This window comes from Anabrus simplex, chromosome 7, assembly GCF_040414725.1.
Source record: "Anabrus simplex isolate iqAnaSimp1 chromosome 7, ASM4041472v1, whole genome shotgun sequence".
In the NCBI taxonomy this organism is placed as follows: domain Eukaryota; kingdom Metazoa; phylum Arthropoda; class Insecta; order Orthoptera; family Tettigoniidae; genus Anabrus; species Anabrus simplex.
Window position 1 is genome coordinate 119332528 of NC_090271.1, and position 17529 is coordinate 119350056.

Sequence of the window (17529 nt, forward strand, 5' to 3'; positions counted from 1 at the left end):
ATACCATTCCTTATGCAGCCAGTCCCTGTTATGAATGGTGTGAAAATATCACTCATAGGGTCAGTTGGTGCATGCATCTCAGTGGGCTTGACAGACTGATATGCGAGCAACTTCTAGCTCGGTGAGGAAAGCAACGGGAAGCTACCTCACTCCTCATTTCCCTAGTATGCCTCTTCAGTGATGCCTAGGCCATCTATAACAGCTGTTGGCATAGCTGTGGAGGATCAAACCAGCCTTCGGGCTGAATACCCAACATACATACATGAGTAAAGAAGTGGAATCAGAGGTAAGGCTTTTGGCAGATGATGTTATTCTGTGTAGAGTAATAAATAAGTTACAAGATTGTGAGCAACTGCAACGTGACCTCGATAATGTTGTGAGATGGACAGCAGGCAAGGGTATGTTGATAAACGGGGTTAAAAGTCAGGTTGTGAGTTTCACAAATAGGAAAAGTCCTCTCAGTTTTAATTACTGCATTGATGGGGTGAAAGGAAAGATCTTCATTGGAGTAATCACATACATGGGATTGTAAATAAAGGGTACAGATATCTGCACATGGTTATGAGGGTGTTTTGGGGGCTGTAGTAAGGACATAAAGGAGAGGGCATATAAGTGTCAGGTACGACCCCAACTAGAGTATGGTTCCAGTGTATGGGACCCTCACCAGGATTACCTGGTTCAAGAACTGGAAAAAATCCAAAGAAAGGCAGCTTGATTTGTTCTGGGTGATTTCCGACAAAAGAGTAGCGTTACAAAAATGTTGCAAAGTTTGGGCTGGAAAGAATTGGGAGAAAGAAGACGAGCTGGTCGACTAAGTGGTATGTAATAATAAATGTAAGAAATTTATTTAAACTTCAACCGATTCAATACAGTGCAAGATGTTAACGTGTTAGTTAAACATCATTTAAATAGTTGAGACATGTTTCGCCCCTTTTGTGGGGCATCATCAGTCATATCAATACCTCAAAGTTCTACCAGACGTCTGGTTGGAAAATTGTAAAACATGTTGCACGAGTGAATACATTAAAAACTTTACAATATCTTAATATTAACAAAATATCAAACTGATTAAAAATATGTTGCACTGGTGAACATGCTTGTGAATTTTCACTTAAACAATGGCTGTCGTATGTGTAATAAATGACAATAGTGATAGTCTAAAATCTTATGCGATGCCGAAGTTCGAAGACAGTTTAAAATTTATATACAAATATTAAGAATGAATGCAGAATACAAAACAGTTACAAAATACTGTACACGTATTTTACATATGAAATGATGTGGAAAAGCATTCCAAATTTGTGCCAATTTCACTTAAATTTGATCTTAATATTACGTTCATGATGTGGTCTAATGGAATTAGCATCAAGATGTGGAAAGTTTGTATATGGTTTTTGACCAGCTCATGTGAAACACGTTGCTTATGTCATAATTCAACCTAGATGTCTAAGTTGCGTAATTGTATTTTAGACCCAAACAAGTTAGTTCGCTGAAGTATCCATTGGCTGTTCAACTCCGTTGGACACTCTCTATGAGACGGAATGCCTAGTGCATGTAAACAACAGTTGATATTTGATTCAAATTGAGCCTATGTTGAAACAGTTGAAATAATGGCTTGAATGAGGGCAGTTGAAGTGTCGTTAATGTCTTCCCCTTTGACTATTATTTTGAAGTTTTAACGGTGTGTTTCAATTGCCGGAGTATGGGATGTCGGTATTATTAGTTGAATGGGTGACAGTCAAAACGTTGTTCAATGTAATTAATGTTTATCTTTCTTACGTATGTGAAAATCTTAAGTCCTTAATTAGTTGAGTGAAATAATGACGGGGAAAAACGAAGACTGAAATGCGTTAGACAATATGGAGTTGAAGCTTACCTTTGGTGTTGTTGGGCTGTTAACTTGCTTGTAATAAGTGGTATATTCCGAGCTGTCAGCGGAGAGATGGCGTGGAATGACATTAGTGGAGGAATTAATTTGAGTGGCGTCTTTAAAAGTAGGAAAGATCACAATTTGAAGATAAAGTTGGAATTCAAGAGGACAAATTGGGGCAAATATTAATTTATAGGAAGGGGAGTTAGAGATTGGAATAACTTACCAAGGGAGGTGTTCAATAAATTTCCAATTTCTTTGAAATCATTTAAGAAAAGGCTAGGAAAACAACAGATAGGGAATATGCCACTTGGGTGACTGCCCTAAATGCAGATCAGTATTGATTGATTGATTGATTGATTGATTGTATGCACCTTCATAATATGATCAATTGCTAAAGATCCTACAGAGCATCTTCTAACATTAAATCTACAGGTTTGAATTATTCGAACTACCTCTGAACTATTGGTTCACTTTATTCATACATTCAAAAATGATTTTACACATCTGCTTAATCTTTTTTTTCCGTTCATATTTGAAGTAATAGCATTTTGCAAATCTTAAATAGAGGAGAACACCAAGTTTATTTTTGCACTTCCATTCATGGAAGACAAATGGAGTAGTTTTAGAATAGAAGATTCTTCATTTTATAATTTAGCATTTGATTCTACATAGGGATATACATCACATGAGACGTACAATACAATATCATGCAACAAAAGCTAGAACTAATATAATATCTAATATTAAAGTTTAGTTACCCCTGTGAGATAACGGTACTGTGATGCATCTCCGAGCTCCAGTTTTTGTTTCTCTTCACGTGACAAGCCAGCAAGAATGCAGTAGAAGATGTGATAGTTCCTTTCATCAGTATTCTGAGATACAATTCGAGATTTCTCAAGTAAATACTGTTCAATTTTGGCTCCTTCAATCACACCTTGATGGTTGAAGTGGATATCAATGTACTTTCCAAACCTTGAAGAATTGTCATTACGGATAGTTTTAGCATTTCCAAAAGCTGAAATTTAATGAAAGAAAAATTAAGCAATATTAAGGAAGGAAAGTATTAAAAGCAAAGATTTATGAGAATTATCAAGTCAAAAAATTTCTTAATAAAAATGGGTAATAGATGGAAATGTAATCAACTAAACTTAAGGTATCAAATGTAACCAGAAGTTAGCCTCCACTGCAAAACCTGCTTGATATAAAAAGCCAAGTATAAAGCCATTTGCACACCATTATTATATTTTAAAAATTCTCATACTAATAATCAATTATTGTAAAGAAACTTAAGTAACATTTTAAAAAAAGCCAGAATTCAGGATCACACATTTGATTCCAGCTAAGGTCAAAAGATTTGTAAAGATGAGAAAAATCCATAGCTCACATATCATTTACATTGAATTAAAAAAGAACTATTATATAGACTACACATTACATAAAACAAATGATTATTATTATTATTATTATTATTATTATTAGAGCCCGGATTATATGTAATATAAAAAAGAGAAATATGCACATAAATATGTAGCTAAAATTGACGAAATATGTAGTTAAATATGTAATAAATAAAAAATATGTAACTTAATATTTAAGCTTTACTTTATGTATTCTGGCACACAGAAATGGAAACAAAACCGAAAAGAGTTAAAAGTGGAGATTTCATTTGAAGGCACAATTTTTACAATTGGGTTTACGTCGCACCAACACAGAAGGCGCAATTATTAACTAAATAGTTTTCCAAATTTTCTGCGGTCATCGAGCCTTCTGTCTTTTAGGATGTTCTTATGTATAGAACAAGACCTTTCAACTTCACAAAGTCACTGACACATATTTCAAATTGCCCGGAAAAGAAATATGTAATTGTAGACTTGCTTAAGCAAGGAAGGTCCTTATTAAGAGAGAAGAAATTTGATCCCATCAAACACAAATAAGCTTATTAGAAAAATGTTCCTGAAGACTTTTGTGTGGACTGTAGCCCTTTATGGAAGTGAATGGAATAACTGAAGAAGAAAGAAAGAAAGAAAGAAAGAGAAAAGGCGCTTTTGACATATGGCATTAAACCGAGGACTAGCGAAGGGATCACAAAAGAAGATTCACTAAAACTGAGAGGAGAACAATGTGATGAAATTTGTGCACGGGAAGATTGATAGACACATCTGAAGACACCCAAAACTTGCACCGTCAACATAGCTAAGGGATTCTTTGACAGAATACTTCACTTTAAATTATTAAATTATTTTTAGATGTCAGAGATGTTCAGGCTTTTTTTTTTAAGTGTTTCATAAAAAAACTTAAATCAATGTAAAAGTAGTGAAAAAAAAGGAATTGTGTTTTCTTTTAAATGTGCTATATCCTTCAAAATATTTAAAATATGTAATATGTATCAAAATATTTATAATGCATTGAAATATGTAAAAATATGTGACTTTAAACTCCTGGAATAATGGTGCTTTTAGTGTGATTCGCCAACATTTTAGTTTTTCTTGTAGCTACATATATGGGAACAGAATATGTAATTACATATAATCTGGGCTCTAATTATTATTATTATTATTATTATTATACTTTAGATCTAATAATATTACAGTGTTATCAGTTCAACATCCTTTCAATTGCTAAGAGTTTATGAGATGCTAGATGACAGAAACTTTTGTATTGCCAGAGTTCCTTAACGTGGCAGAAGTCAACGACGCAGAGTTATGCTTGGATGTTACTGACCTCAATTGGGATCAAACCTGTTGACTTGGAAACAGAAGTACAACGGCTAACCAAACGTGTAAATTAAATTGTTATGTGTGTTTGTTGTAACATACCGGCTCAACTAACTCCACAGTTGTATGACATACGTGATGGTTCAGTGTCACTAAGTACATTGTACAATAATTGCTTCATTCTGGGGCTCTTAAAGTAATTTATTTAGGGTGCCAGTGCTCAAGCTTATGGCTTAAAGACAATAATTCAACTAAAATTTCACAGACTCTTGAATCTCCCAGGGGTGAGGTACTGTAGCAAGACACTAACCAATAAGTACACTATCCAGGGAAACAAGGAAAAATGATAATTTTGTGTGGCTATTTCTAGCCGAATGCAGCCCTTGTAAGGCAGACACTCCGATGAGGCTGGGCGGCATCTGCCATGTGTAGGTAACTGCGTGTTATTGTGGTGGAGGATAGTGTTGTGTGTGAGTTGCAGGGATGTTGGGGACAGCACAAACACCCAGTCCCCGGGTCATTGGAATTAACCAATGAAGGTGAAAATCCCCGACCCGGCTGGGAATTGAATCCGGGACCCTCTGAACCAAAGGCCAGTACACTGACCATACAGCCAACGAGTCGGACAGGAAAAATGATGAGAATTAATTTTGAGTTGAAAATAAAATAATGGTTTATTGCAATTAAATTGATTATGTTTTCATGAGAACTGAACATGTAGATTAAGTTTAAATAAAAGAAAACGTTCAAATTAATTTATTTTGTGCAGACTTGCAGTAATTTGACTTATTTGCTTACCATTTGAAGAATTTTACACTTTGGTTCGTTCTGTGGTCCAGGGATCATCTCGGGCATCTCTCGTCATAGATATGGTCATCTGCTGCAAGATACCATTCCTACCTTAGCTTCATGCATCACCCACTAATTGCGTGACATCTTCTCTAATCTTATCACTCCCTATCATAGTGTCATAATAAGGAGACTAGCCCTAATGATCAAAGAAAAACTACCATAGGTTGAAATTATGGAGAAATACCTAATGGAATTTCTTCCAATTTACAGAAATATTAACATATATATCTATATAACTCAATGCTATCTAACTTTAAGACTAGTGCAAACTGGTCTTCTGTTCAAGTTCTAACATACTTCCTGGTCTCAGTCGTAAGAATCAAAGTCATTGAGAAAACTTAGTTCTCGATTTACGAAGTACTACAGGTAGTACGCTAATCAAGTGTGTAGAGTACTCTTGAAGAATAGATGGAGTGGGCTCTTAGATGCTCGTTGCAATAATTTATAGATTCATATTTATCCCTCTTGATGTCGTGTCACATGACTTAATCAGATAACATGTCTGTCCTTTTATGTTGTTTTTTGTCCTTGTCTATTTCTTCTGTTGCTCCCTTTACCCAAACTAACCTATCATAGTGTTTTATCGTTTTGTGTGTTCACATCCACCTTCCTAGCTTCAATAATTTTTACTTGAAAAAATCAGATATTATAGAGTGGCTTGGAATTAAATTCAATTTCCATGCTAATATCATCTAACACAATCTGCAAGTCCCTGTATAAATTTGAAAGTTGAACATGGTATGACAAAAAAAAGTTGGAAAGAAAGCATACAAACTGACTCACCTTCTAAAATCGGATTGGCTTCTAGAATTTGCTGCTCAATCCAAGAATGTTTTCCACTGATAGCAGCCAGATATTGTAATATAAGCTTCGTGCTCTCAGTCTTCCCTGCACCACTCTCTCCACTAGCAACATGAAGAATTTTTTTTTTCATGTACATATATATATCTTTAATTTAATTTAATTTAATTTAATTTAATTTAACTTTTTTTGGAACAGTACAGTATAAGTAAAATTAGTTGATTTTACTATAAAGTGAACCATCACCTTCCCACTTACTACTTCTCAGTAACTGCTAATACTTTTATATATTTGTTCCTAAACATGTTCCTTATGTTGTACCATCACATCATATTATCACATGATCATTAAAAATACTGTTGTTCATAATGAGTTTTATTTGGATTTAGTTCTCTTGCCCATCACTGTTTAATCCAGCAACTATGCCCCTACCAATGAAACATTCGTGGAATAGATTATTGTGATGGCCCTGGGCAATTACCGTAATCAATGACAAAGATCTATACCTCAGATCTGAAGGGAACAGTAAAACTGCTAAAGGTTTTCATTCACCAGTTCCCTCTTTTATCTTATTTTCTGAGAGATTCTTCACTCACAAAGAAGAGTCCAGAATTAGGAATTCTTTAGGGTGAAAATATTATAAGTATTAAAAAGGAACAAACAAGTGTCAAATCAAGAGAGAGAGAATTTACAAATTTTGTTTAATGTTACACCGACACAGATAGGTCTTATGGTGACAATAGGATGGGAAACACCTAGGACTAGGGAAGAAGTGGCTGTAGCATTAATTAAGTGCAGCTCCAGCATTTTCCTGGTGTGAAAATGGGAAACCATGGAAAACCATCTTCAGGGCTGCTGACAGTGGGGTTCGAACCCACTGTCTCCCAGATGCAAGCTCACAGCTGCAAGACCCTAACCACATGGCCAACTTGCCCGGTAAGGGAGAGAGAGTTAAAAAAAAAAAAAAGAAACACACAATACAGGGCCTCTCAAACGTCCAAAATCTCACGTGTGCAAAACGAGGCACAGAAGTTCTGTGCACCGTGCATCGGTCCCACTCGGCTAGGTTCGGACCAGCGTTTTGTCAAGGGACGACTCTGCTAAGCTCGGCTTTGCTGAAGGAGGCCTGCAGAGGGAGTGAGGAAGGAGGAGAATGCGGAGCGAGCGAGACAGGCGTAGGGAAAGAGAGAGACAGCGCTAATGCTCAAAATCGAGGAGTGGCGGATCTATACTCTGGTTAACCTAGCAATGTCGTCTTATGCACCTTGCATCACCCAATGCACTAATGCATGCACTCTGAGAGGCCCTGACATAATAGGACAAACACAATGACAGGTTGGTGTTGGAAGAGGAAACAACAGAAAGATGAGACAAAGACAAACATGAAAACAAAAAGAACTGACAAAAACAATCTCCACAAACTGCTGTCTTTGAATAGATAGGCCCTCTCCTCATTATTCCCAGTTCTTCTACATCCTTCTCTTCTCAGCCCCCAACGAGCTTGTTTCTGCTTCCTAGCTTCATCAGGAGGGCGGGAATCAACACTCGCTGAGGTGCCACTGTGACAGATCTTGTCTTCATGTGGGAAGTGTAGGATAAGATTTTTTTTTTGCTAGGGGCTTTACGTCGCACCGACACAGATAGGTCTTATGGCGACGATGGGATAGGAAAGGCCTAGGAGTTGGAAGGAAGCGGCCGTGGCCTTAATTAAGGTACAGCCCCAGCATTTGCCTGGTGTGAAAATGGGAAACCACGGAAAACCATTTTCAGGGCTGCCGATAGTGGGATTCGAACCTACTATCTCCCGGATGCAAGCTCACAGCCGCGCGCCTCTACGCGCACGGCCAACTCGCCCGGTGTGTAGGATAAGAAGAAAGCTAGATAAATACAGGAAGAGGGAAGAAAGATACGATAAAGATAAGTACAGGTGGTAAAAGATTAGGAACATGAGACAACAAACACAAAAGGAGAAAAGGATCCCAACAGGATAATGAAAAAAAAAAAAAAGAAAGAAAGAAAAAAACCACACACATACACAGTGGAAATCACCAATGAAGTTCAAATTTATTAAATAGTTGCCCTCTCAAATGCCCTGAAGTTCAAATTTATTAAATAGTTGCCCTCTCGAATGCCCTGACCTTCTCAATTTAGCGGTTCCATTCTCACTGATTGTGTCTTAACCCGATCGAGCACATCTGGGATGTGATTGAACGTGGTGTCAGAGCTCATCCCCCCCCCGTAATTTACAGGAATTAGGTGACTTGTGTGTGCAGATGTGGTGCCAACTCCCTCCAGCAACCTAGCAAGGCCTCATTGCTTCCATTCCAAGACTTGTCGCCATTGTTATCCGTGCCAAAGGTGGACATACCGTCTATTAGGTAGGTGGTCATAATGTTCTGGCTGATCCGTGTATATACATTTTAAAAATCATGATATCTACTGAGGATACTACCACTTATGTAACTATATACTGTATTTTGGTACTTTATCACAATTTATTAGGTCTACACATCATTCTGATAATGCATTAATATACTGAGCTTGATAGCTGCAGTCGCTAGGTGTGGCCAGTATCCATTATTCGGGAGATAGTGGGTTTGAACCCCACTGTCAGCAGCCCTGTAGATGGTTTCCCATTTTCACACCAGTCAAATGCTGGGGTTGTACCTTTAAAGCCATGGCTACTTCCTTCCCACTCCTAGCCCTTCCCTGTCCCATCGTTGCAATAAGACCTATCTGTGTCGATGCAACATAAAGCAACTTGTAAAAAAAATATCATTAATAATTTCACTAACAGAACACGTTTCTTATTTCTGAACACACACAATAAAACAAATGTTTAAGGAATTATCCAAAAGGTTTGTTTGTAGTTCTGTTAATTTTCATCAGATATTAACTGATTTTGGTATAGAAATAAACACAGAGCAAATACTTTTCTGCTATGTTCCTGTTTGTTATAATTTTCAAACACTATACAGACATACTGTTATAGAATGTATCATGAAAGGACGTGTTGTGATTTTCATTATGAGACATAAGTCCAATTGCCATCTTCCACCTACCAACTATTCAGTCTTCTATTGTGCAATGTGTTAGATTGAGATATAAAGAAATAAAGAAGCTGTGAAATTTAAAGAATAGAATTTATTTCAAACTGATACTATTCCAACATAAACCACACCCAGGCAACTGGAGTGGGACAATGATGATGATGATGATGATGATGATGATGATGATGTCTATTCTAACATACTGACCTGATTACTATACACTGATCCTGTCCATAACGTTTCATGTTAGTGTAGCTGTTGTCTCCAATTGCGAATATATGTGGAGGCAGTTCTCCAATCTTCCTGTCTTTGTACAATTTAATTTGCTCTGCTGTGTAGATGGGTAAAATTTGGTATGGGTTAACAGCAACAAGGATGGAGCCTGTATATGTCTGGAAGACACACAATAACAAAAAAGTTTAATTATAAACAAAAAAGATATAGAGTACAACTTGCAGGAAAATTCTATCAGAACATGAGAGACCTGTGTCCAATGGGAAGTGTTTTGATCTCAAAAATTCTACTTAGAATTGTCCAATCAAGGGGCTGCTATGTTGTTGTGTTATCCTTCCTGTTCCATGTGTTGCACTCTGGGGAAAATTTCACTGCATTAAAAATCACTTACACCAGACCAAAATAGTTTTACTTCATAAAAATTACCACAGCTGAAACAGCTTCCCATTTGATACAGACTATAGTGTGGAATGAACAGGTACTAAGATAATATAAAGGGATATTGTACAATATATATTTTGTCCCAGTTATCACATATGGAGCAGAAACATTTCAACTACCAGAGAGGGAAGCAAAATACTGGGAATATTTAAAGAGGAGTAGTGGAAAAACAGGCAGAAGTAGAGGTCACTGATCCATTACCTTACTTGATAGGGAAGAGGAGGAGGAGACAATATCCTTCGTTAATTAAAAATCAAAGCTATAGTCGGTGGACTTAATCATATGAATGAGACTTGTATGCTGAATTATGAACAACAAAGGTGAAGATATTTCTTAAAATTTATGGAATAGTATATGATCAGGATATCTACTTGAGGACAATCAATCAATCAATCAATACTGATCTGCATTTAGGGCAGTCGCCCAGGTGGCAGATTCCCTATCTGTTGCTTTCCTAGCCTTTTCCTAAATGATTTCAAAGAAAATGGAAATTTATTGAACATCTCCCTTGGTAAGTTATTCCAATCCCTAACTCTCCTTCCTATAAATGAATATTTGCCCCAGTTTGTCCTCTTGAATTCCAACTTTATCTTCATATTGTGATCTTTCCTACTTTTATAAACGCCACTCAAACTTATTTGTCTACTAATGTCATTCCACGCTCTCTCCGCTGTCAGCTCGGAACATACCACTTAGTCGAGCAGCTCTTCTTCTTTCTCTCAATTCCTCCCAACCCAAACTCTGCAACATTTTTGTAATGCTACTCTTTTGTCGGAAATCACCCAGAACAAATTGAGCTGCTTTTCTTTGGATTTTTTCCAGTTCTTGAATCAAGTAATCCTGGTGAGGGTCCCATACACTGGAACCATACTCTAGTTGGGGTCTTACCAGAGACTTATATGCACTCTCCTTTACGTCCTTACTACAACCCCTAAACACCCTCATAACCATGTGCAGAGATCTGTACCCTTTATTTACAATCATATTTATGTGATTACCCCAATGAAGATCTTTCCTTATATTAACACCTAGATACTTACAATGATCCCGAAAAGGAACTTTCACCCCATCAACGCAGTAATTAAAGCTGAGAGGACTTTTCCTATTTGTGAAACTCACAACCTGACTTCTAACCCCGTTTATCAACATACCATTGCCTGCTGTCCATCTCACAACATTTTCGAGGTCACGTTGCAGTTGCTCACAGTCTTGTAACTTATTTATCACTCTATAGAGAATAACGTCATCCGCAAAAAGCCTTACCTCCGATTCCACTCCTTTACTCATATCATTTATATATATAAGAAAACATAAAGGTCCGATAATACTGCCTTGAGGAATTCCCCTCTTAATTATTACAGTGTCAGATAAAGCTTCACCTACTCTAATTCTTTGAGATCTATTTTCTAGAAATATAGCAACCCATTCAGTCACTCTTTTGTCTAGTCCAATTGCACTCATTTTTGCCAGTAGTCTCCCATGATCCACCCTATCAAATGCTTTAGACAGGTCAATCGCGATACAGTCCATTTGACCTCCAGAATCCAAGATATCTGCTATATCTTGCTGGAATCCTACAAGTTGAGCTTCAGTGGAATAACCTTTCCTAAAACCGAATTGCCTTCTATCGAACCAGTTATTAATTTCACAAACATGTCTAATATAATCAGAAAGAATGCCTTCCCAAAGCTTACATACAATGCATGTCAAACTTACTGGCCTGTAATTTTCAGCTTTATCTTTATCTAACATAGCTGAGAAACCATAATACAGGTGTATGCATAAGTTTTTGCTGGTTTTTGTGGTAAAGAAAACATGTAATTTTCAAGGATACAAAGGCCAAAGGCAGGCATTTATACAAGTCGAGGCTCATGCTTCCTCTAGTGCACCATCACTGCATTGTCCTACATAAGAGGCTTGCAGTGGTGTCTCAACGGCGCACTAGTCATCAGCGTCTTGGAAAGGTGTAGCAATCCAACTGATGAGCCCACTGCTACACTGGGGCAATACGCTGGTAATTTCACGATTTGAAAAGCCTACAGAGCTTAAATATTCTTAAATCATTTTTTGTTTATTCAAAATATTGGCCATTGGCTTCTACGCACTTCACCCATCTTTCGGGTAAGTTATGAATCCCATACCAGAAAACTGCTTGTCTTTTGTGGCAAACCATTCATCAAGTCATTTTTCAACATCCTCGATATTCTTGAAGAGCTGCTCTGCAAGCGCATGCCCCATTGATGCGAAAAGGTGATAGTCAGATCGGGCTAGGTCGGGTGAGTACGGCGGGCACAGAAGGATGTTCCATTCAAGCGATTTCAAGGTGTCTTTCACTGGTTTTGCTGTGTGAGACGATGCACTGTCGTGTACTGTCGTGTACTGTCGTGTCAAAATCACTTTGCCATGTCTTCTGGTCCATTCCGGTCGTCTTTCGATCAATGCGTGATTTAAATGTATCATTTGTTGGCGATAGTGTTGTGCATTAATGGCTTTGCCGGGCTTCAAGAGTTCTTAATACACAATAGCGCTCTGGTCCCACCAGACACAAAGCATGGTCTTCTTACCAAAGCGATTTGGCCTTGGTGTTAAAGGACTGGCTTCGCCAGGTGACAGCCACGATTTTCTCCACTTCAGGTTTTCAAAACAAATCCATTTTTCATCACCTGTCACAATTTAGTACAGAAATGTTTTTCTTTTGTGGCGTTGAAGCAGCATTTCACAAGCGACTGCGATTTTCCATTTGCCATTCATTCAAATAGTGTGCGACCTATGTACTGAGTTTATTGATCTTTCCCATTGCTCGTAAATGTCTGTTGATTGTTTCTTGCAACACATTTAATGCTTGTGCCAATTGCTGTTGAGTTTGAGTTGGGTTATCATCCAGAGCGTGCACTGTCTTTCACATTAAAATCACCACGTTTAAATTGTCAAAACCATGTCTCACATGTTCTAATCGATGGAGCGTGTTCACCATATGTTTCTACCAGCAAACGATGACTTTCCACAGCCTTTTTCTTTTGTTTAAATAAGAAAAACAATACGTGCTGCAAATGTTCTTTATCAGGCACAAACGTAGATATGATTACTGAACGATACAACATAGACGCTAGTGTCTGGTTGACTCAACTTGTGTGTGTTGGTAGGTCAGGCGAACCAACTGACATATGTGTAAAATTCATTCGCTGTGTACTGTTCGCTGACGCCATCTCTTAGTGAAACCGGAGAAGACTTATGCATACACCTGGTATATAGGGTGATCCGATATACTTTACTCAAATTTGCTGTATTTTTACGACAAGTGCGTGCGTGCTCGCTTGTTGTATGTGGGTCGAAGTCTGTAGCGGTCTGAAAAGTGCTTTTTAAGAAGTTCATTACTTACCAAATTATGAAAGGAGTGTTGAAAGAGCCCGCCTTCATTCTCCACACATTTTTGGCACCTCATTAGGAAATTTTAAATTTACCCCAGAGATAATAATTGCAGGCAGATAAAGCAGGGAACAGAGGGTGGTACAAATCCCTACCAATAACTCTGTTCTGTGGAAACACTTTGTGAATTTCTCTCATGGGATTATTCGTTGTATGAGCAGTGGCAGAGTCCTGTTGAAGAATTGAAAAATCAGGCTCCCTATTGGTTAATTATCTGAGAAATGGAACTTATTATGGTACTCACATATGTAACAGAATCAATCATATTCTAGAAAAAATTGGTTCATGACTTACAGGACTAATGCCACACCATATACTGATTGTTGTGTCTTGGAGGGGCAATTCATGTACAAAGTTGGGTTTCACAGAACTCCAGTACACATACAACCATGATCATGGAACCAGGCCTTGCCCAAGAATATTAAATGTGGGTTTATTTGTCCATTGTATAAATTTTCCAGACTCCACTCACAAAATTTGTGCCTTCGTACAGGGTTACCTGGTTGAAGAGCATGTGCCACTGTTATTTTATCAGGCTTTAAGTGTAATAATTTAGTAGCCTTTTGCACAGACCCATATAAAATTTCCACTTGTTGTGCAAGACAACAAAGCGACTTCATAGGAGATTTTTCAAACGATGACTAATGTCATCTAATTTTCCTTTGGTGAAAGCCCTATGCTGCCTTTTGTGGTTTCTAAGGCTGGATATTTCCACTTTCCTGAAATGTATTATAATTATGGACTATTTTAAGACTTGCAATGCCTACACCCAGGAATCTTTCTTGAAATCATCTTTGAACTTCACAAGCTGACTGAGTAAAGACATATGAATCATATAGACAGACACGCTGTGTCATTGAAAACTGATGAGCCATAATACCTTTTATGACTGATTACAGAATTATGAAAAGAACAAATACACACAGACACTTGGGAAAAACTGAAATATGGCAGAGACATCGGACATATGTACAAGGTTAGCTAACAGGGTTGCGTGCGCTTGCAAAACAAAGGTCGGGGTCAAGCAACAAAACGTGATGGCATACCGTGCCATCTTCTTCCCACACACCACGAACGAGTGGGGAACTCGCCTATGGGAAAAACACGTCACGCAGTGGAGTAAAGCATATCTGATCACTCTGTACATTAGTATATGAATTAAAAGAGACTATTGTTGTAAATGAAGGATTATCATTCTGAAGATAAAAAGAGGAATATATTTCTTGTTTCAATAGAATGAAAGTTTGTATACAGGATGTATCAGAATTATGCCAACAAAAAGAAAAATCATGGCTGCTCTTTGTGTTATGTTAAGAACGAATGTGCAATCGGATTAGCGGAGAAAATGTTTCTTTTCGAGAAAATTAGGTTAGTTTGTCACTTGCGGGCACGCAATTCAAATTGACGAACTTACCGTATTTGCTGGCGGCTACATGTTGCTGTGCATCAGAGGAGGGGAGGGAAGTGGGGACTGGGAGATAGAGTTAATGCTCGGAGCGAATGCAGAAATTTGTCCTTCGTTTCTCATAGTCGCTTCCCAGCCCCATTAAGTAGTGTACAGTTTGTTCTGCACAAACTGACTACTATGCAAACCCGCAGAAAGAGAAGATGGACTTGTACCAAAAATACAGGCAGCTTTCTAGGTCATTTGCAACACACCACACATCCTGAACAGAGACCAAAAGTCACTACTACACCATTGTGAACTGTGCATCGAAGTAGGAGGGGGGGCATATTGAACATTTACTGTAATCAAACCATTCTGCGTATTGTTTCCTTCGTTCAGTATATCACTTCATTTACAAAGTTGTGAGTGAAGAAATACACAATCGTGTGGTGGCAGCATTGCATCTTCGAGCATGTTAAATAATAAAGAACTTTACTGCGACCAACAGACGAGGGGAGAAACGATCTGGTGCATTCTTTGACTGACAAATGTGTCTTAAATTACACTGTGTTCTTGTACAGCATTTGCAGTAATGGTTGTTTAACCTGATCGCTTCATGTTTAATGGTCCCACACGCTCACTTAGAAATCAGATTTAAATCATTCTCAACACGAGTAAGCCACCCGGTCAGAACTACTGTGCACTGCTCTGAAATAAATGCCATAAGTGGAACAGCAAACAGAATTTTCAGGCAAAGTTTTCAGTGAAGCATTCAAAATAATTGTACTCAACAACAATGATGTTAGAACGAAGATTTTGTGTAGTAAATCTCAAAACATTCAAGTATATGTAGAGGCACTTCACATTACACATTGTCTCTCAAAAAATTGGTGTCTCAAAACATTTGTCTTTGTTCCAATATAATTGGATGTGAGGCTTACATCAGAATGCAGAGGGTAAAGTAGGCCTTAATTTCATCCTTAAACCACTTTTCACTGTCTTTTTCTATGTGGGTCTGATAATTGTTCCATCGTAAATATTTGTTTCCCGCGCAACGTGGGAAATGATGGGTCCATAACCTCCAAGAATACAGGCAACTCAGATACAGATTTATCTAAATATTTGTCTCTTAGTTCTCCTGATACCCCTGGAGAGCCTGTAAAGTGATGAATAATTGATTGGTTATCTCTGTTACTAACCCACACTAAGTCACTGTTTAGGTATCGCACGCGGGGTTATAGGTATGATTTCGCTGTCACTCGTATCAGATGAAATGTCACTTTCAATTAAAATCTCTTCTTCAATGTTATCTCCGAATCTAAAACACTTTCAATTAACTCAGCAATAGCATTGCTGTCACTTGCTTATGCTATGCCCAGAGCTATGGCTAGGTGAATGACTGACACCTGATGACACTACAGTTAGGCAATAAATAACTGTGCAGGTTCTTAGATGGAGAGCTGTAAACAAGCCACATTCCTGTTCTATTCATAGAAGTTCACAAAAGGGAAACTCTTGCAGGGGTGATCAAAATATAAGCAAGTACATACGACTCGGCGTGGCGCGTGAGTGTCTTGTCATTTGAGTTTAAGGCCTGGCCAATGCTTGCGTGAGTATCATGTCAAATAAGTCAAATGGATTAATAAATGAACTGTGGATATTGCCTGTAAGAGACAAGAACAATCCTGTGTGAGTAAAACGAGGAAACCTGTGCATACGTGCGGAGCGTTATCTCTGTCTCCATCATAAACCCCACCTCCCCTCCCTCTACTTCTCCACCTTGAAGCACGGCAGCAGCTTTTGCTCTGGTGTAGCAAATACGGCGAGTTTGTCAGTTTGAATCGCTCGCCAGGAAGTTACAAAGTAGCCTCATCTTCTCGAAAAGAAAAATATTCTCCGCCAATCCAATTACACCATCGTTCTTAACATAATACGAAGAGCATCCCTGATTTTTTGTCTGTATAGTTCTGATATACCCTGTATATCTATATGTACTACATGAAATCTTACAAAAGTTTTATCATTATATTAGTGTGAAATTTGTTACATACTGTATATTACTTCAAAGTACACAAAAATTAATTTCAGAAATCTCCAGAAATATCAAAAATGTTTCCACAGATATTACAAGAACTGAATGACAGTCTCTCACAACTTTATCATCCTAGCAAAATCAATTATCATGGTTGTCTGGAAAGTGGAAAATTCATATGAAATCCCAAAAGTGGTAGCACTTTCAGCCCTTTTGTCAGATTCAAAAACTGATTGTATTATCCATGACTCAACAGGAAAAATTTCTTGGGAAAGATAAGTAAAGGTTCATGTAAATTTTTTTAAGTAAATCAATTGCAGAGAGGATATACGACATTAATTAGAGCTTGGTATGAGCACCACAGAAGATAAGCTGAAAGTATATATTGGTTATGCACAATTTTAGGAGATTCTCTCTTCTGTTCTAAGTAAGAGAGCTACTTACATAAATAAGGTTCTCATTATAGCGAATGAGAAGATTCCGTAAAATTCCAGCTTCATGGAGGTCTCCCAAGGAGATCATGTCTTCCACCCCTTGCACTGAGGTGGCATGCATCGCCTTGATACGCCTCTCCGGTGTGAGCCATTGTTCCTGTAACACAACAGTGAGAATTCTTGAAGTGCAATGCAGTGATAAAATAAACTAGATGATTGAGTTCTACTTATTGTAAGTGTTTAGACAAAGTAATATGGTTCATGGAATAATGTAAGTATACTTTA

At 37.8% G+C, this 17529-nt stretch overlaps 1 protein-coding gene across 2 annotated transcripts in view; it reads right to left on the bottom strand.

Annotated features, from left to right (window-relative positions):
• Positions 1-17529, bottom strand: part of ck (myosin-VIIa ck) — a 399120-nt gene that overhangs the window by 137932 nt on the left and 243659 nt on the right. For both annotated transcript variants that reach the window (XM_067151286.2, XM_067151287.2), the window contains exons 4-7: positions 17255-17401; positions 9498-9682; positions 6223-6344; positions 2632-2888 (exon numbers count right to left, since the gene is read on the bottom strand). In XM_067151286.2, the coding sequence (XP_067007387.2) occupies positions 2632-2888; positions 6223-6344; positions 9498-9682; positions 17255-17401 (711 nt within the window). The remainder of the gene's footprint in view (positions 1-2631; positions 2889-6222; positions 6345-9497; positions 9683-17254; positions 17402-17529) is intronic.